General features: G+C 43.1%; 2 protein-coding genes across 2 annotated transcripts in view; one reads left to right on the top strand and one right to left on the bottom strand.

Annotated features, from left to right (window-relative positions):
• Positions 1-287: 287 nt before the first annotated feature.
• Positions 288-16958, bottom strand: LOC138973361 (pachytene checkpoint protein 2 homolog). Its single transcript, XM_070346083.1, has 11 exons — positions 16567-16958; positions 15327-15492; positions 13748-13927; positions 12906-12996; positions 8723-8859; positions 6482-6568; positions 5068-5174; positions 4256-4409; positions 3875-3987; positions 3476-3545; positions 288-1717 (listed from the first exon to the last, which is right to left on the bottom strand). Exons 1-11 carry the CDS (start codon positions 16662-16664, stop codon positions 1628-1630), a joined length of 1293 nt encoding a protein of 430 aa, XP_070202184.1. The 5' UTR covers positions 16665-16958; the 3' UTR covers positions 288-1627.
• A 203-nt stretch (positions 16959-17161) lies between these two features.
• LOC138973507 (eukaryotic translation initiation factor 2-alpha kinase 1-like) overlaps positions 17162-24409 on the top strand; it is a 37187-nt gene continuing 29939 nt past the window's right edge. Inside the window, exons 1-2 of the mRNA XM_070346220.1 lie at positions 17162-17610; positions 18234-18308. Of these exons, the coding sequence (XP_070202321.1) occupies positions 17506-17610; positions 18234-18308 (180 nt within the window). The 5' untranslated portion in view covers positions 17162-17505. The remainder of the gene's footprint in view (positions 17611-18233; positions 18309-24409) is intronic.

The raw sequence follows: 24409 nt of genomic DNA, 5'->3' as shown, positions 1-24409 counted from the left end.
TACAGTGCAATAGTTTCTGGCGTGCCACCTCCCAGGTACGTTACAGAATGCTCGGCACAAACCCCCCGTTGCCTAGACCATTCTCGGCGAGCGGTCGCCTTTGTTACGCTTCAGTGACCCCAGACAATGGTACTCGTGCCGAGCGCATGCTAACGTTCGCGAGCGATACGACAAAACTATGCGTTGCCTAGAAATCGTTTGCAACCGTTCTGTTACGGTCTGCCTAAGCAACGCGTCTCCGAACACTCACTTGCAGTATTTGAAAAAACGGTCACAAACATCATCTGTGACTGTGTCAGTCAGTGTCTGTATTTAACTACAAATCAACAATAAAACATAAATTCCATCAAGTCATCTGCAATTGCGTCACATGTAAATCACCTCACATAAAACATAGTTAACAAGATTTCAATGATGCATTGAATTTCAACAAACGGCTTGTGGAAATCCACAAAATGCAATGAAGACAAAATGTAATTTACAGGCTATTCCTCTTTGCCTTCGTTAAATTAATGAATATGTGTACTGTACTACTAACCAGCTGTTATTTATACAATTTTATAGGAATGAGTAGGCAGTTCATAAGTGATCCAGTGAGCAACACAGTTCTTGCTAAAGCCACAAAAAAAGTCTGTTTATGGTAACATAGGCACACAAAAAAAGGGTCAGTAGGTCGGGATTTTTATGTTTTTTTTCTTTTTTTCCCAAAAAACATTTTTAAGTTATTTTGCCAAAAAACAAAGACTTTTTTTTCTTTTTTCCCCCCCAAATGCCCCCAAAAAGTCTAGGGTCGCGCGAAAAAATAGGGTCGGTCGGGATACCGTAAACAGACTATTTTTTATTTTTTTTTGCCCAAGCAATATCCATCCGTTTTTAATTTTACTCTCTGGTTCAAAAGCAACCCGCAGACAAATCACTAAAACAATAACTGCCCCTGAATATATCGGCATGGAACAGCTGCTTGGTCCATACACAAGTACAAATGTAAATCACAGACAGAAACTTTCACAAAATATATAATGCATACTGAGGGTGAAAAATTTCCGGTATCATCTTGAGCCTTAAAAGTGATCAACACACCAAATACGTGAATTGAAACTGGTCAACCATAAGGTTTCTTCATGTCTTTTCAAACTAATAGAAATACTGCTTCAAAATCAAGGCTTTACATAGATAATGTTCGGTTACCGCAGAGTTCTTCTTAGTTCTAAATCACCCTACGTACGATGTGTCTGGAAACACCTCCGCGCGGAGGGGTTTTGCGGCCAGCGCAGCAAAGATAAAGAGGGAACATTTTCTCGGCTCACGTGGCAGCAAGCACTATGTCTCTAGACTGGAATGGAAATATACCAGACTCAAGATATTAAAACCTGGAAGTTTTCTGACATCACAATATCACCATTAGAAATGTTGGGGGAGGGGGGGGGGGGGGGGGGGGAATTTAACTGAAGGACAGCATCAGCTCAATTATTTACAGCCTGATACAAGTACTTGCATGTCAGCTGTTCTTGTCCAAACCTTTGTACGCTTTGGCAGAAATGTTTGTTTATCCAATAACAGTAAGAGAAGTTCTCTCCAAGAATTCCATTTTGAGTGCACAAGTCACCTTCGGGTGTACTTATATAGTTTATGCAGCGAGGTTGGCCTGATCCTGAAACTGTTGATCAACAGACTGAGACAGACAGTGAAGAAAGAGATCCACTGTGGCCGTGGGGCCCTGAAAAATACAAACACGTTGATAAGCAATGATGCAGGGATGATAGTTGGAAAAACAGAAAATCAGGAGAGAAAAGTGGGGGGTTCAGGGACAGCACCCTTGTGAGGGTCCAGATGACAAATCACCCGAAAACATTAGAGCATTTGAGTGACTTTTAACACAATTTGGAGCCACTACATGCAAGGAAATGTAATACAGTAGTCCCTTCCATTTCCGGCCCTTTCGTGGGCGTGAACCTGCCTGGAGCGGCCAGCTTTCCCATGACTAATGAGTTTTCCTTCTATAATTGACTCTTAATGGCCGTTAACCTGTCTGACGCGGTCGACGGTCACTGGTTTTTGCCCTAAGGTGCCCCTCTTACTCGACAGGAGCGGCCACTTAACGGCCACTTGTCACTTTCGCGGGCGAGCGCCTGTGGCTCTCCCCGCCCACCCACCTCCCACCTGCTATCTGGCCGTTAGAAATCAGCACCTGTCCACTTTCTATAACTGTTAACACATGTATCGCCTGTTAATAAAGCTGACGAGTCAAACTCAAGATTGTTTTTGTTTACATTGGAGTGTGAGCGATCGCTGCGTGTTTGTGTTTGTTTGTTTCGTGAATGAAGACGTGAGTGATTGTTGAGTGATTATTTGAAGCCTTTGCAAGCCCGTCAAGAATTTGTTCAGTCAGTCAGTCAGTCTTTCAGAATGGCAACACAAACTCCAACAAAGAAAAGACTGGTGCTGACTTTAGAGCAAAGAGTGAAGGTTATTAAGGCAGCAGAGAATACTTACGCATGCGCAAACTGTAAATACAGACATGCGCATACATGTACATTTACGGCAGTCACTTCCGGATCGATCACAGCTGATGTGAGTTTGAAACACTTGTTTATCTGACACTCAAATACATATATAATAATCCAAACAACACACATAGAAACATACGAAACAATAGCTTAGCCAGGACGATCGAGTTAAACACGCAAATAATTAAGATGTATAAACAAAAGCAAAACTAACAGAGACAATGAATCGGCGGCTCGTGGATGATCGCTTTCTTTTCTTCATGAAAACTTGATCGTGTTTTTGGGTTTTTTTTGGAGGAGGAGGGGGCCTGTAATGAACGGCCACCTGATATTTGCGGTCACCTTTGCAATGACTAATGGGTGACCGGATATGGCAGGTACTACTGTAAATGTATTTTTCAACTTTTTTTTCAAAATCTGAAACCTTCTGAAACCATATTTAAAATGAGGAACTCAGGAATGGGACTTTAATCCCTATTGATAAGATAAAGAAATCGAAGTGTGTGTGTGTGCGTCCATGTGTGCACTATCCATTTGGCTGCCTCATTAACAATACATTTCATGTGCCAGAAAAGAAGGTAGAATGCTGAAGTAGAGCTGTCTTATGAATATTACCCATCACTGGACATGCAACCTGGTGCTGACAATCTGATCACCATAAAAAATGTGCACACGAGTTTACACAGGGAATTTTTATTCCCAAGATACACTGTTTTAACATGATACACTGGAGCATAGGAGGGTGCAAAACAAGAGGATCATAATTGAACCTCACTGATGTTGTGGTTATGGCCACTGTGGTTAATTAAGACACACTTGAACAGTGGCTCTATAATATTCTCGCAAAGAGACTGATAGTGTTCATATTGCTTTGATACCCACATGAGTTTGTTTTTTTTAATGATTTTTTTTTTTAAATTGCACATTACCTGCTATGGCTCACTAGGAGAGTATCAAATACAGCTTACCTGAATGAACATAGCGTGAGCCATGAAAGGAAGCTTGCGAAGGGTGCGGCCACTCAGTCCTTGACTCTTACTGCAACAAACCGCATTGTGGAGTTGAAACTGATGCACAGCACTAAAGAATAAAGGGGGTATAAGTAATTGCCCCCACACGCATTTCAATCTAAAACTGAAACCAGCCTGTGAAAATGCCACTGTACGCAGCATACATACCCTGATAAACTAAGCAAAACCAGGTATGTAGAATTAGAAGTGAAGATCTTACCTAAACACCCACACACCAGGGTAACTCTTTTCTTGTTGCTGCTAGCTTTCCATTGGCAGAATGCGACCCGAATTTCCCAGCAAAGGAATGATAAAATTTTTTTTTTAACTATTTCAGCAAGGCATTTCTTCACTCACATGGCGATCTCTCGCAGCTGTAGACTGGGTCGAGTGGCCGCATTTTCCATGAATCTCATTACCTCCAGCGCCCGCAGTTCCAACAGCTGCTGAGCAGGGGAGATAATTCCAACCTAGACACACAAAAAAACAGAAAAAGTGATAGGATGGTATTTCAAATTAGAGTGTAGCCTATCTTTCAGACCTCTAAACAATCTGAGAAAAACTAGGTCTCAAAAAAGAGGGAGTCTTAAAAAGAGAGTCAATTTAGAGAGGTTATGAATAAAAAAAATCTGAGAAAACATGGTCTTACAAGGGAGGTAGTCTTAAATTGAGGGGAGGGGTGGGTGGGTGGGGGTGTGTGTGTCTTAAAATTGGGGTTTCTACTGTACACCGACTCACCCTCATAAGTTCATTGAGACAGGAAAGGTAGATCTTGTAGATGGCAGTGGGTGTGGGGGGACCTATGTACTGCTTGATGTCTGCACGGTCAACAAAGGCCAGGTCAATTGCTCCTGTGATGTTGGACGTCGTTAGCACCAAGCAGTTGGGAAATCTGCACGAGACAAGCACATTTTGAAAATCAACTTGGAATACTAAATGTAAACTTGCAATGCTTGATTCTTTAGTTGTACGTCTGCAAAGTTGGGGTGACTTTTTATGAGGTTTACTGTTCTTGGTCAAATAGAGGACAGTTATAAGTGTGTTCAAAAACATCCTCCCTGAACAAGGAGGTGCAGCTCACACCTGGCACACACCACCTTCTGCTTTTGTGTTCAAGGTACAGTGGAACCCCCCTTTTAAGACCCTCCAATTTAAGACTCCCTGCCTTTTAAGACCCTGTATTCTCAGTTGTTCTGTTCATAACCTCTGTAAATGTACCCCCATTTTAACACTCCCTCTTTTTTAAGACCCGATTTTCTCAGATTTATGAAGGTCTTAAAAAAGGTACTAGATTTTTGAACAATCATCAGTAACAGATCATTTTAGGATTTTGATAGTGTTACGAAATCTGTTTCCATCCTTAATTCTGTTCACATAATGGGAAGCAGGCCCCTAACATCTAGTCTCACCCCTTTCTAAACTCACCACAAGAATTACAATTTTTCTCTGGCATACAGGGGGCGAGTGTAGAGAGCCTTAAAAAGGAGGCTCTATTAAATGTATCCCAATTGTATTGCATTCTGAAAGAGTAAATGAGGAAAAAAACTCACTTTTTGAGCTGATCTATCTGCGTAAGCACAGCATTGACAACGCGGATGGCATCGGAAGGCTCGTTACCATTCAGACAACTCTTTCTTGCTGCTGTCAAGCTTTCCACCTGAAACATGTGTATTCACACAAAGTTATAAAACTAAAAAGGCATACAAGTATGCAGATACTCCTTTTATGCTGTCTGTAGGACAAGGGATGTAATCAAGATCCTACAGTTAACATGCACACAGCAACACCGGCTCCCCAGACCCCTGCCTTCGATCTGCCAGACACTGTGATCGACGCCATTGCCAACAGGGTGATGGCCTCGGTGGAGCAGCGGCTTTAGCACCTGACCCAGACTACTGCAGTGATGCCATCAAGCCAGTCGGAGACTCCGCGCAGCCTCCAGTACACACCTATACTGGATCTGCCGATGCGGAGACCTTCCCTCTCCTCAACATTGCCTCAACATCAGACGCAGCACCCAACCATATGCTGACCTCTACCATCTCACAGCCCTTGGCGTCTGCTATAACAGGTAACCATCCAATACACCCAGAGTCTGTTCAGTCCTTTTTCATGAGTACCTCTGCTTCGGTCACAGCCGACATTTCCATTAAAATCAAAGAGAAAATCTGGAACGACGAGTCTGTTGACTTCTTTGACAAGCTACCGATACCGGCATCAACCAACCCGGCCTCATACAAGAAGTCAGCTCTGTCCCTGTCCCAGTGGACATGGGCCTGGAATAAATTTACTGCTATTCTCACAGAGAAGTCGCCTGACTTGTCGCCCAGGCTGTCTCACCACATGGAAGTGGTATTGTGTATCGAGGACAAGGCGGGAAACTGAGCGTTCTACGACAATGGAGAATATCAGATCTAACTTGTTGTGCTTTCCCTGGTCAAGTGTTGATTATTGCGTGACGGTTAGTTAATTATATGTGACCTGAACAAGCAATCTAATCGGCTGTTCCTTTATCAGACAATTGTCTCACTCTAATTGGTTTTTAATTACTGTAACCCCCCTCTAGGCCAAAATAACAATTGACCCGTACCATCTTAAAAGCTTTTGTGGAACCACAAAATATATTTAAAACCATATTATAATTTACATCAAGACACTCTCGTTATTTTAAGATCTATTTTTTAAATATGCAGAGGTGGAGGTCTGAGCGGAAAAGCTTCCAAACACGTAAAACCCCACTCGTGCCTACGAGTGAACATGAGCGTCGCAGCCCACAAATACAGAAGAACAGATTTTCACCTCTTTAAAGCCAGGTGAGGAGTTACAAGGAAAAGAACGTGATTGTCAATATCATTATCAACATTATCTATAACCAGCATCAAAACTATAATGTTTACCACTATCCTGTTTTGTTATAAACACTCAAAGATATAAGCGAGATAAAAGTAAAGCCAAGTTAATGACCTCATCAATGAGAACGCAGACTAAGAGTTCAGGGTCATCCATGTAGTCATGCAGTCTCTGAAACATCTTGGTCACCAGCTTGCCACTCTGAAACACACGCAATGCCACAACATAATAATCGAAATGGGGATCCTTAACGTCCTCACAGGAAATTTTCCTTTTAGGGACATGAGTTGGTGATATAATAATCGCTGTTCAGAAAGAACTTGTATAGGTTGTGAAAGAGTGAAGACTCTTGCTCTAATTGAGGCAAACTTCCCAAATGTCATTATAGACCAGGGGCAGGGATATAGCTCAGTTGGTAGCGCGCTGGATTTGTATTCAGTTGGCCGCTGTCAGCGTGAGTTCAAACCCACGTTCGGCGGAAATTTATTTCTCAGAGTCAACTTTGTGTGCAGACGCTCTTCGGTGTCCGAACACCCCCCGTGTACACTACATTGGGGTGTGCACGTTAAAGATCCCACGATTGACAAAAGGGTCTTTCCTGGCAAAATTGCTTAGGCACAGTTAATAATTGTCTACCTATACCCGTGTGACTGGGAATAATAGGCCGTGAAAGGTAAATATGCGCCGAAATGGCTGCAACTTTGTGTGCAGACGCTCTTCGGTGTCCGAACACCCCCCGTGTACACTACATTGGGGTGTGCACGTTAAAGATCCCACGATTGACAAAAGGGTCTTTCCTGGCAAAATTGCTTAGGCACAGTTAATAATTGTCTACCTATACCCGTGTGACTGGGAATAATAGGCCGTGAAAGGTAAATATGCGCCGAAATGGCTGCAATCTACTGGCCGTATAAAATTTCATCTCACACGGCATCATTGCAGAGCGCCTAGAACTGAACCCACGGAATATGCGCGATATAAGCCTCCTATTGATTGATTGAGTCTATAGCGAGAGGTTTGTCTGAAACACAAGGACAAGGAGCATGTGTGGAAAGTTTGCCTCACTAAAAGCAAGAGTATTCATTCTCTCGCACCCCATACAGTGGAGTCCAGCTATAACGAACCTGGGTATAACGAAATCCCGCTTTTAACGAACTGCCATTGATTTCCCGGCAGACAGCCTTCTATTTCTTATTTGTTACTTTCCGGCTACAACGAACCTTTTGAACTCATTTGCATAACGAACCCCTCTTATAACAAACACGTTTTCATCGCCCCAGAGCCGTTTTGTCTCTAAAAGTCACAAGGCTACAACGAACTGATGTCAATAATTCTCTCCAAAGACAAAAATACACAAACACAAGTAAAATTATACCGGTAACAAACGGGCGAGATCAAAGGCAGGTCCATTGTGATGCCTTGACACTGACCTTCTTCCCAGGGGTCAATGACCCAGTTTTAGCTATGAGAGGTGGTTCCCCTGTCATATCTGAGAGAGGAAACACTTCCTGCACAGGGGTCAGTGACCGAGTTTAACCTATGGGGCGGTCTCTTTGATGTCTTGAGAGGAAACATGGCCAGGGTAGTACCTAGTAGCTGAAACATGCATTATCACAAGTTGTTTGACTGGTACTCAGGCGGTCTCTTTGATTTTTTTCGTATTTTGATACACTCGAGGAGGAAAAAAGTCGCGCCTTATGACCTGGAAAATACGGTACATGTTTTTACACGACTTTTTAAATTTTACTTCTAAAATTACAGTAAAGTGAACATTTGAACTATGCCTCTCTATGGATTATATTATGAAGCTGTTGAAAACATGCAGAGATTGTACTCTCCAAGGAAAGATTGATGGGACAATCATTTGAAGGTGAGTGGGAAAACTTGTCTTGAGGCCATTTAGGGTTGAAAACTCTACAGCGAATTACTGATATAACGAACTAAAATGTATCTCCCTTGAGGTTCGTTGTACCCGGACTCCACTGTACAAACCTGGCAGAGTGATTTCCGGAGTTCTTCTGTTATCAACAAACTGTACAGTCATAGGTTGTTGTAAATGAAACACCACCCATAGTTTTAAAATCTGTTTTGTTGACTTTGTGCTTCTCGCTGCAAATATAAGAAGACGCAGAGCGTTGTACAAATACATCATCTGATGCTAACAGCAAGCACACCAGTAAATGCTCTGTAGTTCTTTAGTCTTTAAATTCTGAAGTCAGTGGGTTGAAAAATGTGTCTACTTCACGCTGATAAGTGACATCTTTTTATACACTAAAATTAGTTACATTCTTCACAAACATTATTTTTACTGTAACATATCTGATATTCAAAGTTTAAAAATAAATGGGCAGAAACCTCAGAGAACCACTTGGAGAAGAGACTGTGACTGTTGATCTCTACAAGCTGACCACAGTTAAAACGCTCAGAGAGACGTATACACAACTTGTGAGCAAGAGCCTTGCAAAGTGTTGTCTTTCCTGTGCCCGGCGGACCTGCAAAAAAAAAAAAAAAAGATTGATTTATATAGAAAATCCGTCATTTGTTGTTGCAAATATTTTAAACAAACTGCACACACTTGTGCGTCATTATGAACATGCACAGTCACAGACAAAATTAAGAAAAAGATTTTGGGCATTACAGTTTACACGATCTCAGACCTGTTTACCCTAAACCCAAGGCAAGAGTACTTTCCCAAAAAGTTGAGTGAATTTTTTAAAAAGTTGGTGTACTTTGCAAGCAAAGCCATATGGGCTAGGGAAAATGTACGCGTGGGTGCAAACGTGTTTGTGTAAGAACAGCATGTCAGTCTTGTGAACACCTTCAGAATTTAACTCCTTCCAATACAACAGGGATAAAACAATTCTATTTTACCTGTCAGTTTATAGCATTATAACCAGTGTCTTCCAAACAGATTGATAATGAAAAGATTTACTTTCTTTATTTGGTGTTTAACGTCGTTATCAACCACGAAGGTTATATCGCGACGGGGAAAGGGGGGAGATGGGATAGAGCCACTTGTCAATTGTTTCTTGGTCACAAAAGCACTAATCAAAAATTTGCTCCAGGGGCTTGCAACGTAGTACAATGTATTACCTTACTGGGAGAATGCAAGTTTCCAGTACAAAGGACTTAACATTTCTTACATACTGCTTGACTAAAATCTTTACAAAAATTGACTATATTCTATACAAGAAACACTTAACAAGGGTAAAAGGAGAAACAGAATCCGTTAGTCGCCTCTTACGACATGCTGGGGAGCATCGGGTGGAAATGAAAAGATGAAGTTCGTGAAATAACATCTGCGGTTGACAGTGGCAAGTTCATTTTTACAATCATCTCAGAAAACATTGCTGCAGCACGGACTACAGCCTTTTCTTCTGGCAGGATTTGCTTTGCGGGAATGAACTTCATAATTCCTTGGCAGCTTTCAGCGGATTTCTTTGCAGCAACCTTGTCCAGGTGAGATTTGGAACTGCAGTGTCGTTCGATGTCATATTTCCCAGCATGGGCAACGGAGAAATCTGATTTACAATACATGCAGTGTGCATGACTTTTTCCCATAGTAGACTCCACAATTCCTGGCTCTTTCTTATATTTCTCCAAGAAAATCTGCTGCTTCTGCTGTTTAGATTTGGTACAGTCATCCGAAACTGGCACATTTTTCCGCTTCACTGCCACGATTGTCCAGACGATCGCACGTGCCAACAACTGAACAAGGTTTCCACAGCTGAAGACTCGCTGTCAAATTTATCTCCCTTCGACCGAAAACGGTATCAGTTGTACCATCCCGTAATCAGCACAACAACACCGGAAAACGTATTCTAGACTTTTTCTCAGGCGTATTTTGTGCGTGTGTCGCGTATTTGCGTAACGATAATAATTTGGCCTACAAAATACGCCCAAATCGTACTGGTAAACAGGTCTGCGATCTATGTGCATCTACTCACTTTCAATATATTGTGCAACGCCCTAAAAATCATTAACATTGCAGCAACATTGTGACTTACGTTTTAACTACGAGGAACACACACATCCCTGCTTGATGAAAAATGTTATGTTCCGTCTAATGTCAGTATCTGTTCTCAAATAAATTATGAGATGCACATGTCCAGACACCTGCATAGATTGTAAACGCGCTTAGCCGTCTGTGTCCATTCACTAGAGACTAGTCTTTGTTCTCTCTGAAGTCATGCCGCTCTCCTAGGGAGAGCGGGTACCTCGCCTGCAGGTGGTCAGTTACGTAACTTTTATGACCGAGCCAGGGGAAACCCGTAAGATGTAGGTCTAGGATGTTTTGTTGGATGTTTTTTTGTTGTTGTTTGAAGCGCTCAGATCAAAGCTTTATTGAGAGGGTGTTAGAATGTCACTTTCCTCTTTCAGGTTGCGTGTTCAGCCGTGTGTGTTTATAAGTTTGTGAATTGTTTACTTGCTTGACCAATGAGATGCGATGTCAGTCTTGTAAGCTAACTTCTGATTGGTGGTTTTGACCTCACCCATATATATGTAAATCATAGCGTGTGAGATTTTAGGCAGTACTTGTTAGAACTGTCGACAACAGGACTTGACAGAAGACGGACATGTTTTGTACTCTGTTTTCATAGACAGCATGATGTAGACTGCATTGTACTATTCGTGTGGCCTCCCGGCCTTCGGGCTTGGTTGGCGAGGAGAGGAAAGGAATATAGAATTAAAGAGAAATGTGAAACAACAGTCATGGTTTTCCAGAGTTACATGTTGCATCAAGTGATTCGTCGGTCTGTGCCAGTGACCTCTTGTCTATCATTCTTTACATGTGTGCTTCTTCTTCTTCAGCGTTCCAGAATTGTCTGGTTACGTGTGAGCTTGTTTGCCCATTTGGGTTCCCCACACTATACTCTGAGAGCATAGTCAGCTTCACTCCGCTTTTGTTGAGTAGGCATGCTGGGTATTTTCGTGTTTCCATAACCCACCGAACTCTGACATGGATCACAGGATCTTTTCCTTGCGCACTTGGTCTTGTGCTTGCGTGTACACACGAAGGGGGTTAAGTCACTAGCAGGTCTGCACATAAGTTGACCTGGGAGATCGGAAAAATCTCCACTCTTAACCCACCAGGCGGCAGCGACCGGGATTCGAACTCACGACCTCCCGATTAGGAGGTCGAGGTCTTACCACCACGCCACTGCGCCCGTCTACACGTGTGCAAAATCCAAGACGAGAGTTGTTCGTTCAGTGCAAGACACTAAAGAGGCTCCCACAGGGTGTACTCCTTACTTCGGGACTTCGGGGTCTATTACTATTAGGTGACTACATTCACCTACCTACTACTTCAAATCACAACTTCCTCCTCCTTCCACCCCATCACAGAAGCCTAGTTAGTCAAATAACAAAACAAGAAGAGCAAACGCTCGATCGAGTCACTTTCGCAGTTCTGAATATTATATGAGGCATCAGATGGACAGGAAGAAATTGCTATTCACAACACAATGAGTCACGTTCACATAAAATTTGAGCCCGGTCACTTTTATAGTTTCCGAGAAAAGCCCAACGTTAAGTTGTGTGTTGCCGAACAGAAAAGGCTAGTTATCTCCCTTGTTTTTCTGATAACGTTCGTAAAAGGCTACAGATGTAAATACTTTGATGTAAAGAATAATCCTACAAAGTTTCAATCACATCCGATGAACTTTGTCAAAGATATACAAGAAGAGCAAACGCTCGATCGAGTCACTTTCGCAGTTCTGAATATTATATGAGGCATCAGATGGACAGGAAGAAATTGCTATTCACAACACAATGAGTCACGTTCACATAAAATTTGAGCCCGGTCACTTTTATAGTTTCCGAGAAAAGCCCAACGTTAAGTTGTGTGTTGCCGAACAGAAAAGGCTAGTTATCTCCCTTGTTTTTCTGATAACGTTCGTAAAAGGCTACAGATGTAAATACTTTGATGTAAAGAATAATCCTACAAAGTTTCAATCACATCCGATGAACTTTGTCAAAGATATAAAATGTCTAATTTTTCCTTTGACGCTGACCTGTGACCTTGAAAAAGGTCAAAGGTCAACGAAACCATCGTTAAAGTGTAGAGGTCATTGGAGGTCACGACTAAACAAAATATGAGCCCGATCGCTTTGATAGTTTCCGAGAAAAGTCCAACGTTAAGGTGGTGTCTACGGACGGCCGGCCGGCCGGCCGGCCGGACAGACTAACACTGACCGATTACATAGAGTCACTTTTTCTCAAGTGACTCAAAAATGTCTAATTTTTCCTTTGACGCTGACCTGTGACCTTGAAAAAGGTCAAAGGTCAACGAAACCATCGTTAAAGTGTAGAGGTCATTGGAGGTCACGACTAAACAAAATATGAGCCCGATCGCTTTGATAGTTTCCGAGAAAAGTCCAACGTTAAGGTGGTGTCTACGGCCGGCCGGCCGGCCGGACAGACTAACACTGACCAATTACATAGAGTCACTTTTTCTCAAGTGACTCAAAAAGTAAAATATTGAAAATTAAAAAAACATGTCAGTATCTCAAAGAGAAAGCTGATCCCCAAATCTCACCATGTAAGAGAATGACGCGATTCCAAGAGATGATGGCAGAGTTGACTTTCTTGTCAGAGAACAGCAATGTGGTTGTGGCATAATTCAGAAGCTGTAAGAAAATAATGCTGTAATGAACCCTTAATATACACATAATTATAATACATGTAAAAAGCTCTTTTCAAATCCAGATTAATATGCAAATTCGCAGGATTTTATTTGAACACATTTCAAATTCAAGTATTCATTCTGCACAGGAAAACATTACAGTTACACATGCAAGCAATACTGTAACCACTAGCCCTGTGCACAAAGTGTTCACAAACGAGCAAGTTCTCCACAAATCACGCACTCTACATCAGGGGCTCACATCCACGTCGGACATCGGACATACATGGATATTTTTTCCAAATGTCCCATACATTTTTCATGCAAGAGGACATATCCTATTGTTTTTGTCACAAAGTGGTCATTGTCCGATTATGCTTTCATTTGATCCAGACATTGTTAATACTTTCCAATTTACAGCAGTTTGATTTGCTATTTTATCAATGTTTTGCGAAGCGATGTGTCTCTCCAAGCAGAGGAAACTTAGGGAGACTGTATGTGCTTTTTATAGAGAGCTTCCAAGGGTCGCAACTCTGAATGCTCCAAGCCGGTTGACAGTTCGTGTGTTTTTTCTCCGAAAAAGAAACATGCCGCCAAAACAAAAATTGGTGCCAGAAAAAATATGTCCTATTGATTTATTTTTGTACAGGACAAATGTCCTATCACTTTTGCATTGTCCAGGACATTTGTCCTATATGCCAGCTCTCATGGATGTGAGCCCCTGCTACATGGATAGAATTACAAAGCTTCCTCACTCTCTCCTTGATGGCCTCGTCAAAGACAAGACTCTCCCACTGGCCGTGAAAATGGGCGGAGGGCAGCATCCACTGACTGGCCATGGACACCTGCTCTTCGTCCATCTCCTCTGTCCCTGCGTCGTCATCGTTCAGTGTGTACACATGTAGCTCCACGCGGGACTGGCTCAAGTCTACGCCCTGAAGTTGTAACATGAAGCAGATACATTTCAACCTGTTTATACTTATAGTGACCACCTAGGTTACCAACCAAAAACGGTACGTAGAGACAATTTGATTGAAAAATGAGGCGTGACAGTGCTGCATCAACTTTTAAAGCCGGATACGACGTCATCAAAGACATTTATCAAAAAACGAAAGAAAAGTTTGGGAATATCATCCGCAGGAATTTTCATGAGAATTTTTATGAAGATCGGTCCAGTAGTCTAGAATTGCTCTACACACACTCAAAAACACATGTATACTCCACTACCCTCATCTCGATTTCCAGTCTATCAAAATGTAAACAAATTAGTAAAATAAAAAAATAACTAAAACATCTAAATGCACTGTCAGTGGATGGGTAAATGTACTCTTCCTCCTCTTGTATTTGTTTTGGGTGCTGTATCAGAGAGTATCAGAAACAATCAGCCCACTTGTGTTGCTTTAACTTAAGTTTAAGTGTTAACTATAGAAAACAGTTGAAAGTCATGCAATTACAAAAACACCCCAGAACAGAACTTTCCCAACTATATATCCAAAAGCACAAACAATGTAATTTTCTGTCAGAGACTCATACTAAGTGAATACATTAGAAAAAGAAAAAAACACAATAAAGAACACACATGCACACCTACAAAACAGATCAAATAATAATATGTGTACAGTAGTACCTGCCATATCCGGTCACCCATTAGTCATTGCAAAGGTGACCGCAAATATCAGGTGGCCGTTCATTACAGGCCCCCTCCTCCTCCAAAAAAACCCCAAAAACACGATCAAGTTTTCATGAAGAAAAGAAAGCGATCATCCACGAGCCGCCGATTCATTGTCTCTGTTAGTTTTGCTTTCGTTTATACATCTTAATTATTTGCGTGTTTAACTCGATCGTCCTGGCTAAGCTATTGTTTCGTATGTTTCTATGTGTGTTGTTTGGATTATTATATTGAGTGTCAGATAAACAAGTGTTTCAAACTCACATCAGCTGGGATCGATCCGGAAGTGACTGCCGTAAATGTACATGTATGCGCATGTCTGTATTTACAGTTTGCGCATGCGTAAGTATTCATGTCGTCTGCTCGTGCTGTGCCGTCTGTGCACACAACACACACACACACACACACACCACAGGCGCTCGCCCGCGAAAGTGACAAGTGGCCGTTAAGTGGCCGCTCCTGTCGAGTAAGAGGGGCACCTTAGGGCAAAAATCAGTGACCGTTGACCGCGTCAGACAGGTTAACGGCCATTAAGAGTCAATTATAGAAGGAAAACTCATTAGTCATGGGAAAGCTGGCCGCTCCGGGTAGGTTCACGCCCACGAAAGGGCCGGAAATGGAAGGGACTACTGTATTGGGTAATTTCCCTGTTCATACGTTCTTACCTTTCTGTCAAGGATGAGATGCTCTGAGTCAGAGAGTGACACTGACAGAATATTATCTGAAAGAACTTGGTCATCAAATTCTGTGAGTGTGAAATCTCCGTACACACATTTGTGTTCGCAGATCAGCTGTGCCACACGTTCCTTGATGACAGATTCGCCCAAAACACTGTACACAAGAAACAAACACTGATGTCAGTCGTCCTATTAACATTTAACTTTGCTTGAACTCAAAAAAACTTAATTGAAGGAAATTAAGGTGTGTAATGTATGGTAAGGTATATCGTTCTGTGACTAAGTGAGGTTACCCTCATGGATATTTATATTCTACTATTTCTAGTTTCTTTTTCCTCAGGGAAAGCAAGCTGCCATACGGTATGGTGCAACATGAGTTTTCTTCTTTTTCCTGCATGTTTGATTGGTTTCTAACTTCTAAGCTCTGACAGTGACTTTAACTGTGAATTTGGAATCTCTTATTATGTGTATGTGCATGCACATGGGGATGTTTAAAAGTTGTTCAGACATCGAAGAGTCTGAACAAATAATAATAATAAGGGTATTTATAATCCTAAAATAGTTCTAAGCGCCTTACAATCTTAAATATAATCATCTTAATAACAGCAACAATACACAACGTAAGCGCCTTACAAGTTACATCAATCTTAAATATATAATATTAATAATCTTAATAACAGCAACAATACACATTTAAAACAAACAAAAAAACAAAGTTGACTGGGGGAAATAAATCTTCCACACTTTTTTGATCAAAGATTTCTTTTACAAATTACAGGGGTCACATGTGACCGCCGGCGAAATAAGGGTACCCCCAAAATCAAAACGTCAGGTACCAATTAATGAATCTACGTTAATTCAGAATAGGCGCAACTTGGCAACTTTCACATACGAGGAGAAAGACAAATCAATTATCTATCCAGAACAGGCTGTTCTTTCGCTATGTTGAAGTTGAACACATGTCCAATGCTCTACCAGTACTACAACTCCATGAGCATCCCGGACCCCATGGATTGCATGAACTACTTGTATTGAGTACCATAGCTGGATCGAACTGGCAGTACTGCTACTAGTACAAGTACTAGTACTAGTAAGTTCTAGTGTCAAGAACTGACATAAGAAGGAACAAATAATGTAAGAGAAATACAGACTTATAGTTATACACCAGTTACATTTTCTTTCATGATCAATTAAACTTAGGTTTACTTGCACCTGCTCTGCACTCTACCTGAGGGGCTTCTTGAGCACCTCGATGTGATACACAGCTGTTTCAGCACATGGCAAAGCTTGTGCAAGCTCGCAGACACCGTTCATCATCACCGCCATCAACGCTGATCAGATGGAAACGGGAAGAACTAATAGTAACACAGGACTGCTTCAGTGCTCGTGTTTACTTCACAGCAAGTCACTTGTCAAGTGTAGATTATCTCTACACTAGTAGTCAAGTACAAACAATTTTGATCAAATTTTGAGGAAGCATGACATTCGCAGTTTCACATTCTGGGTTGGTGTACAGTGGAGTTAACACGTCCAATATTAGCGTTGTGTGTCTGGCGGAGTGTAACACTTAGTTTTTGTCAGGAAAGGTGAGGAAAAATACTTTGAAGTTCCCGCCGGAAGTTTGCTGTTAACAGGAAGTTGTTTTGTTACGACAAACCTAAATGAATGAAATTATCATCAACGCATTATTTTAACAAGAAACCGTTTAAGCAGCTTTAAGGAGCAGGTATTTGACTTATCATGATATTTCTTTTGTTTTGATGTCAAAGATAATGGTATAACGACTGCCGTAGAGTAACACTGACTTGCTTTGGACAAAAAAAGGTTAAAAACAGTGAACGCGACCTGAAGGTTTTTTTTATTGGATTTCTTTAATATGCATAGCCCGTGCAAACTGCAGATAAGTTTTGTGACGTTTCGCAAAGTAATTTGCAGGATGTGAATAACTTGTTCGTTCATCGGCGGTGAAGAGGCAGCAAAAATGCACTTTACTCCAGCAAACCGTTGTACTTTCGGTTCTGAGTTTGGGAACTTTCTGTAACACTAACAGTTGGTGGTTTCTGAGGCATGAAAGAGGTTTACGTCAGTAATTACATTTGTAGTGCGGGTACTCCGTTTGAAAGTTGTCTCATTATTCCTTGCTGACGTTTTGTGCAGTATTGTTAAGATGGAGAAGGGTTCGGCATCATCATGGACAAAAACAGGGAGCTATGGGGCAGACTTCAGAGAAGTGTCGCCGCTGGGTAGAGGAGGGCAAGGTTCAGTATTCAAGGTACGGGTGATCATTCGATTTGTACAGTTTAACTTTTTATTTTTTTTATTTGTGTGTGCGACATGTGTGTGTGTGTGTGTGTGTGTCTTCATCTTCATCTCTGACATGGATTACAGGATCTTTTCAGTGCGTACTCAATTGGTCTTGTGCTTGCGTGTACAGGGGGATAAGGCACTATAACAGGTCTGTACATAAGTTGACCTGGGAGATCAGAAAAATGTCCACCCTTCACCCACCAGTCGCAACTGACCGGGATTTGAACACTCAACCTTTGGCATAGGAGGCCCATGTCTTAATTAAACTCTTATCCACTAGGCCACTGTGCATGTGTGTGTGTGTGTGTGTGTGTGTGTGTGTGTGATTATTTTAGAATAGTATTCTGAATCTGTGTGAGTAGCATTGTGTGTTTTTTCAAACGTGTGTGTGTGTGTGTCTGTCTGTGTTAGAGAGACAAGGAATGAAGGATGAAGAGAGAGAAACTAAATCCACTCAATAATTAAGAGAGAAAACCTGCAGACATTAAAATAGAGCTTATAAGGTTAAGCTACATATAATAGCGGAGATTTTTATCAGCATGTTTTCAAGTGTTGATTTCATTACTAAATTGCATTTTCTGTTTGCAGGCAGTACACATTCTTGATAAGAAGGAGTATGCTGTGAAAAAGGTTCCTTTCAACAAGAACAGAGGAGAAGAACTGGTACACATTTATTATAATATGATAGCTAAATATCCTATGACAGTAGCTTAATTAGGACTTTCCATCTGTCACGTTTCAATATCACACTAAGGTGATTATGAACGGTTAGTTAGTACTAACTAACTAACCACACCACGATCCACTCTCGCAGTCATACAAATAAATAGAATCAACAAAAGTATAAGTTTCAGACGCCTGTTTATGTACCAACTCGCCACCTCCCTCGAGACTTCACTCCAAAAGATGTTTTACGTTCAAAACGTAAAATGCAGGTCACTGACAAAAATGCCAGTTAAAGTTTAGAAAATAGAGCTTAAACAATGACCACGAGTTGATTACTGGAAAATAAACCACGAGTGGGTATTTGCAGCCGCTTGGTAATTCACGAGTGTGCGGAGCACACTCGTGAATTACCAAGCGGCTGCAAATACCCACGAGTGGTTTATTTTCCAGTAATCAACGAGTTGTCATTGTTTAAGCTATTTATACAACGACCAACACGGGTCGAACATGCAGTCATGCAGACGACATTTTGTAGGCAATTTCATTTCAGCCTAATCACTCAGAGTGTCAAATGCGCGTCATTCAAATAGTCCCTATTCTTTTACTTTATTCTTAGTTTCCGACTCGTCGGCATTATACTTGTCTCGTCTAAATATCGGACCCCATTGCTACTGTGGCAGATTTGATTAAAACCGGGGGCTGCCAGGGGATTGTGCGGGATGTTTCTTATTTACTCGTGATGTTGTTTGACCTCGCGTTGTGTTTTGTTTTGAGTGTAAGAATATTTCCCGTTTCCCTCTCTTATCCCCGATGCAGTAGACTCTAGTTTTCAGCTATCATACGGCCAACGGCCTCTCTCTTGCAACGAATGTAGCCCACACCGTGGTTGTACAGTTTAAGACATCATTTTTATTTTACAAGTGCATGAAATCAAAACATCGTCACTTTCACGCAGACTCGTCACTTCACAACTATCTCTGTCGTGTCTCAGTACTGTCGCTGACTGTCGTTTAAACAAGGGGGGTGATTATCAGGTTCCCGATTGACAAGGAACTTATTCAGACTTAAAGTCTTTATAACAGAACTCCCGATTAACAAGGAGCTATTTCGTGCATGAGATACTATCACTATCAGATTCCCGATTGACAAGGAATTTATACAAACGTTATAACAAAACTCCCGATTGACAAGGAGCTATTTAGTGCATGAGATGCTATCAGATTCCCGATTGGCAAGGAATTTATACAAGCGTTATAACAGAACTCCCGATTGACAAGGAGCTATTTAGTGTAGACTGCAAGGTTCCTAGTTCACAAAGAATGATTAAACAACAGATCTAAACAATTAAATCCTTACGGTTAGTAATGAAGGCCGGCTTCCGTTTAACAAAGAAGTCGGCTAAGGTTTACTTTTCCCGGTTAACAAGGAATTTAGTTAAAGTTAAATGACTCCCGATTAACAAAAGAGTCTGAAGTTAAGGTTAGGTGACTCCCGATTAACAAAGAGTGCCGCGCACTTGAAATCCAAAACATTATATAGACCTCAAATCTTTGGACTATTTCGCATAATCATGCGCTACAGTGAACTCTGACCCTGAATCACTAACTTCCGGCAAATAATCCGGTTCTTCTTCAATTTATGCTACTCTATTTTCCGCTAACCGTCGTTAAACAACCATGTCCGTAAGCGGCTATTATCCTAAAGAAACTTATCATTTTATCAAACAACTCCCGCACATCGATACTAACAGATTAGCAGCTAGTCGTCTGCAACAAAGTCACGTCTGCTTGAAGCGTCAGTGCTAAGCTGTTCTAAAAGCTAGCATCGTGCGTCGTAAATTACGTCACATAAAAGATGGCGTCAAGTGCATGCGTACCGATGAAGTCACTCAAACACGCGCACGCACACTGAATATTATTACGTGGGCTGCAAGGCTATTCCCTCACAATCCCCACCACTCAAATTCAATGTCATTTTGTTAACAACAATTACTTGAATAAAATTGCAAGAGATCATCTCGAACACATACTAAATATTTCTTACTAGTGCCCTCGAAATGTCCTCGGGCAAACTTATCATTATCCATGCGATAATTATTGTCTCTCTGGTTGAACTGACTTCAACCACAAGCTATCTAACCCGACCAGCGCTAAAGCTAAATGCATTATTGTCCGTGCTGGCCGGTTAAGAGTATCGAAACTCGTAAATGTTATAACTTCTCAGTTCGCCGAATGCATGGCGAAGTCGACGACCCACAGAAGGTTAGAGGTGTGTGATGACGGCGGCGTTGATGACCCACAGAAGGTTATAGGTGAGTGATGATGGCTGCATTGCTGACCCACAGAAGGTTAGAGGTGAGTGATGATGGCGTCGTTGCTGACCCACAGAAGGTTAGAGGTGAGTGATGATGGCGGCATTGCTGACCCACAGAAGGTTAGAGGTGAGTGATGATGGCTGCATTGCTGACCCACAGAAGGTTAGAGGTGAGTGATGATAGCGGCATTGCTGACCCACAGAAGGTTAGAGGTGAGTGATGATGGCTGCATTGATGACCCACAGAAGGTTAGAGGTGAGTGATGATGGCTCCATTGATGACCCACAGAAGGTTAGAGGTGAGTGATGATGGCGGCATTGCTGACCCCCAGAAGGTTAGAGGTGAGTGATGATGGCTGCATTGATGACCCACAGAAGGTTAAAGGTGAGTGATGATGGCTGCATTGCTGACCCACAGAAGGTTAGAGGTGAGTGATGATAGCGGCATTGCTGACCCACAGAAGGTTAGAGGTGAGTGATGATAGCTGCATTGCTGACCCACAGAAGGCTAGAGGTGAGTGATGATGGCGGCATTGCTGACCCACAGAAGGTTAGAGGTGAATGATGATGGCGGCATTGCTGACCCACAGAAGGTTAGAGGTGAGACATGATGGTGGCATTGATGACCCACAGAAGGTTAGAGGTGAGTGATGAAGGCGGCATTGCTGACCCACAGAAGGTTACGGACTTGCTGTGACACCGGTTTTGCAGGGGAGGGTGTCGCATTACCCATCCACCGGGAGCCAATGACGTTATGCGACTAATGTTCTTTGGCGTTAGACAGCGGGGTGGTTACCAGGCATCTTCTTCTTCTTTCAACCAGTTGGCCGGTTAGCGGGTTAGCAGGTTATCATGAAATCCACCCCCTTGCCCCTTAATCCCTAGGCCTTCTCCACCCCTCTGTACTGTTTAAGGTCATCCTTATGCACCCACACAGAGGGACACCCCTCTTTATACTGCAAGAGCACGGAACTGTAACCCTTCACTGCCATAACCTGGTAGGGACCCGTCCACCCGGTGCCTAACTTCTGATTGGCCTTGGGGGGGTACCACCTCCACACCAGGGACCCTACTTCATAGTTCCTTCTCTTACAGTTCCTGTCATAGGACTTTTTCTGCCTACTGGCGCTACTCTTCACGTTCTCTCGAACGAACTCAAAAGCCCGCTCCAACCCTTCCCGTAACCACTCCACATATTGGCTAGGGCAATCCCTCTTCGTTTCCCCCGGGGCCGGACCCACGACCATCCCGATAGGAAGAGTGACCTCACGCCCAAACATTAGCAGGTTAGGGGAACACTTAGTGGACTGCTGCTGGGAAGCCCTATAGGCCATAAGAACGAAAGGTATGTGATCGTCCCAGTCACTCCGTTGCTCATTAACCAAGATGGCTAACAGCTGTTGTAACGTCTGGTTAAACCTTTCTACGAGTCCGTCGCTTTGCGGTCGGTAAGGCGTAGTCCTCGTCTTGTCAATGTCCAGTAAGTCACACATGCATCCAAACAGCACACTCTCAAATTCCCTCCCTTGGTCTGTATGGATAGAGTTAGGTACGCCGAACCGGCTTATGAACTCTGTGACCAGCTTATCGGCCACTGCCTGGGCCGTATGATTCTCTAGGGGGTAGGCCTCCACCCACTTAGTAAAGTAGTCTGTCACTACCATGATATACTCGTTACCGTGATTGCTCATCGGCAAAGGGCCTACAATATCAATGGCTATTTTGTCCATAGGGGATCCCACGTTTACGTGTTGTAATGGTTCTTTCCCCCTCCCAGGACCAGGTTTCTTTCTCGCGCAAGGGATGCATTCCGCACACCATCTCGCAACATCACTATGCATCCCTGGCCAATAGGCCACTTGTTTGACTCTAGACAACGTTTTGTCACGTCCAAAATGACTAGACGATCTAACGTCATGTGTCATTTTCATAATGCGGTAACGCACTGCTGAAGGTGCTACTAGCACCGTGCGAGGTTCACCAGTACCCACGGCCGCAATCCGTCGGTAAAGTATTCCCTCTATCACCCTCAAGTTATCCCACAAGTTCAACAACGACTTGACCGCCTGACTATACTGAGATGCTTCGTTCCCGCGTGGCCTTTCAACTCCGCTATTGATCAACTCGATGACCACCCGCGTTACCGGGTCCTCTGTTTGCCACTGTCTTATCTCCTCCGTTGTCCAACTATCGGACCAATCGCTTCGTAGCCCCTCTAAACATTCCAAATGATCTGACTCACTTCTCTCGGCTGCCCCGTCCGCTGCAGCGGAGTAGGCGCCCTCCCCGGACTCAATCTCTCTCACGAGATCATGTGTGCCGGGTACCTCACTATGGGTTCGGGACCCCTCAGGCGACCCGATAGTACCCGTAGCTACCCCCGTTCCTGCTTCCCCTTCCGAGTGGACAGAAACGTCACCCTGCGGACACGAACCTTCTCCTAGACTCTTCTCTAGAGATTCCCCTGTGCCCACAAAGTACCCAGGTGGAAGGCAAAACTCGCTAGGTGCCAAAACAAACTCATCCTCGTCCCACGAAGCAGATTTACTCTGAGAGCTTCCCTGACCATCCCGCTTTTCCTTTCCTTCCCCTGTTTTATGTTGAGAGCGAGTAACCATTTGGTGTTTAACGGGAGGCGATTCCTCACGTCCTTTTTCTGCGACGAATACCCCAGTTACGTCCCTTGCTTCATGCTGGGCAGATTTACTCTGAGTAACCTGATTTCCGTCTATGCCTGTTCTTTGAACAACCTCGGCAGGGGTTGGGGCGTTTGACCCGCTTTCTCCCTCCTTTGCATCTTGTTTCACTACATGCACATGCGTGCTCTCGCCTACGCACTCTGAACAGTTGTCTCGTTTGCATGCACGATAAGGCTTGCGTGACATTGCGTCTGAATTGCCGTGTAGTGTGCCTTTGCGATATTCCATGTCAAAATCATATGAGTCTAGCGTAGCTATCCATCTGGCGACCATACCCTCTGGGTTCTTAAAATTCCTAAGCCACCGTAATGAACTGTGGTCGGTTCGTACGAGGAATTTCCTCCCTGCCAAGTAATGGCGAAAGTGTTTCACGAACGTGACCACTGCGTATAGCTCACGATACGTGACGCAGTACCTACGCCTACTGGGACATAGAGTTTTGCTAGCATAGGCAATCACCTTCTCTTCCCCGTCCTGTACCTGGCTAAGCACTGCCCCCACTGACCATCCCGATGCGTCGGTGTCTAACACGAACGTTCCTTCTCTACGAGGATAAGCCAACACTGGGGCCATGATCAATGCTTCCTTAAGCTGCTCGAATGCCCTCTGGCAGTCGTCACCCCATACAAAGATAGCTCGCTTCTTGGTCAAACTCGTGAGAGGCACAGCCTTGTCGGCAAAGTTTCTAATGAACTTCCTGTAATACGAGGCTAGCCCCAAGAAACTTCTAACCTCCGTCACCGTAGTGGGAGTGGGCCAATCTCTGACTGCCTCTATCTTTGCTTCGTCACACTTTATCCCTTCTTCAGAGATCACATGCCCGAGAAAGGACACTTCCTTTTGATACAACTGACACTTAGCGGCCTTCAACCTCAAGTTCGCCCCCTGGAACCTCTGAAATACCCTCCTCAGATTTTCTAGGTGGTCTTCCTCGCTCTTTCCCATAACCACTATGTCATCCACGTATACCAAAACCCTGTCAAAACCTACTCCTTGGAGCGTTAACTCCATGAGTCTCTGAAAGGTCGAACAACTGTTGCACAAGCCAAAAGGCAACACCTTGAACTGGTAATGACCCACATGCGT

Source organism: Littorina saxatilis, linkage group LG1, assembly GCF_037325665.1.
Source record: "Littorina saxatilis isolate snail1 linkage group LG1, US_GU_Lsax_2.0, whole genome shotgun sequence".
NCBI lineage: Eukaryota > Metazoa > Mollusca > Gastropoda > Littorinimorpha > Littorinidae > Littorina > Littorina saxatilis.
The sequence above is the reverse complement of the archived record's forward strand: the minus strand, read 5'-3'. Positions and strand labels throughout refer to the sequence as shown.

Bases quoted from the DNA above. Each gene is read 5' to 3' on its own strand.
- LOC138973361 (XM_070346083.1), bottom strand. From the start codon at position 16,664: ATGGCGGTGATGATGAACGGTGTCTGCGAGCTTGCACAAGCTTTGCCA. The intron at 12,997-13,747 runs GTGAGGAAGCTT...ATTTTCTTACAG, and splicing joins ACGAGGCCATCAAGGAGAGA to CTTCTGAATTATGCCACAAC. The intron at 8,860-12,905 runs GTGAGATTTGGG...TTTTTTTTGCAG, and splicing joins TCGCGTCATTCTCTTACATG to GTCCGCCGGGCACAGGAAAG.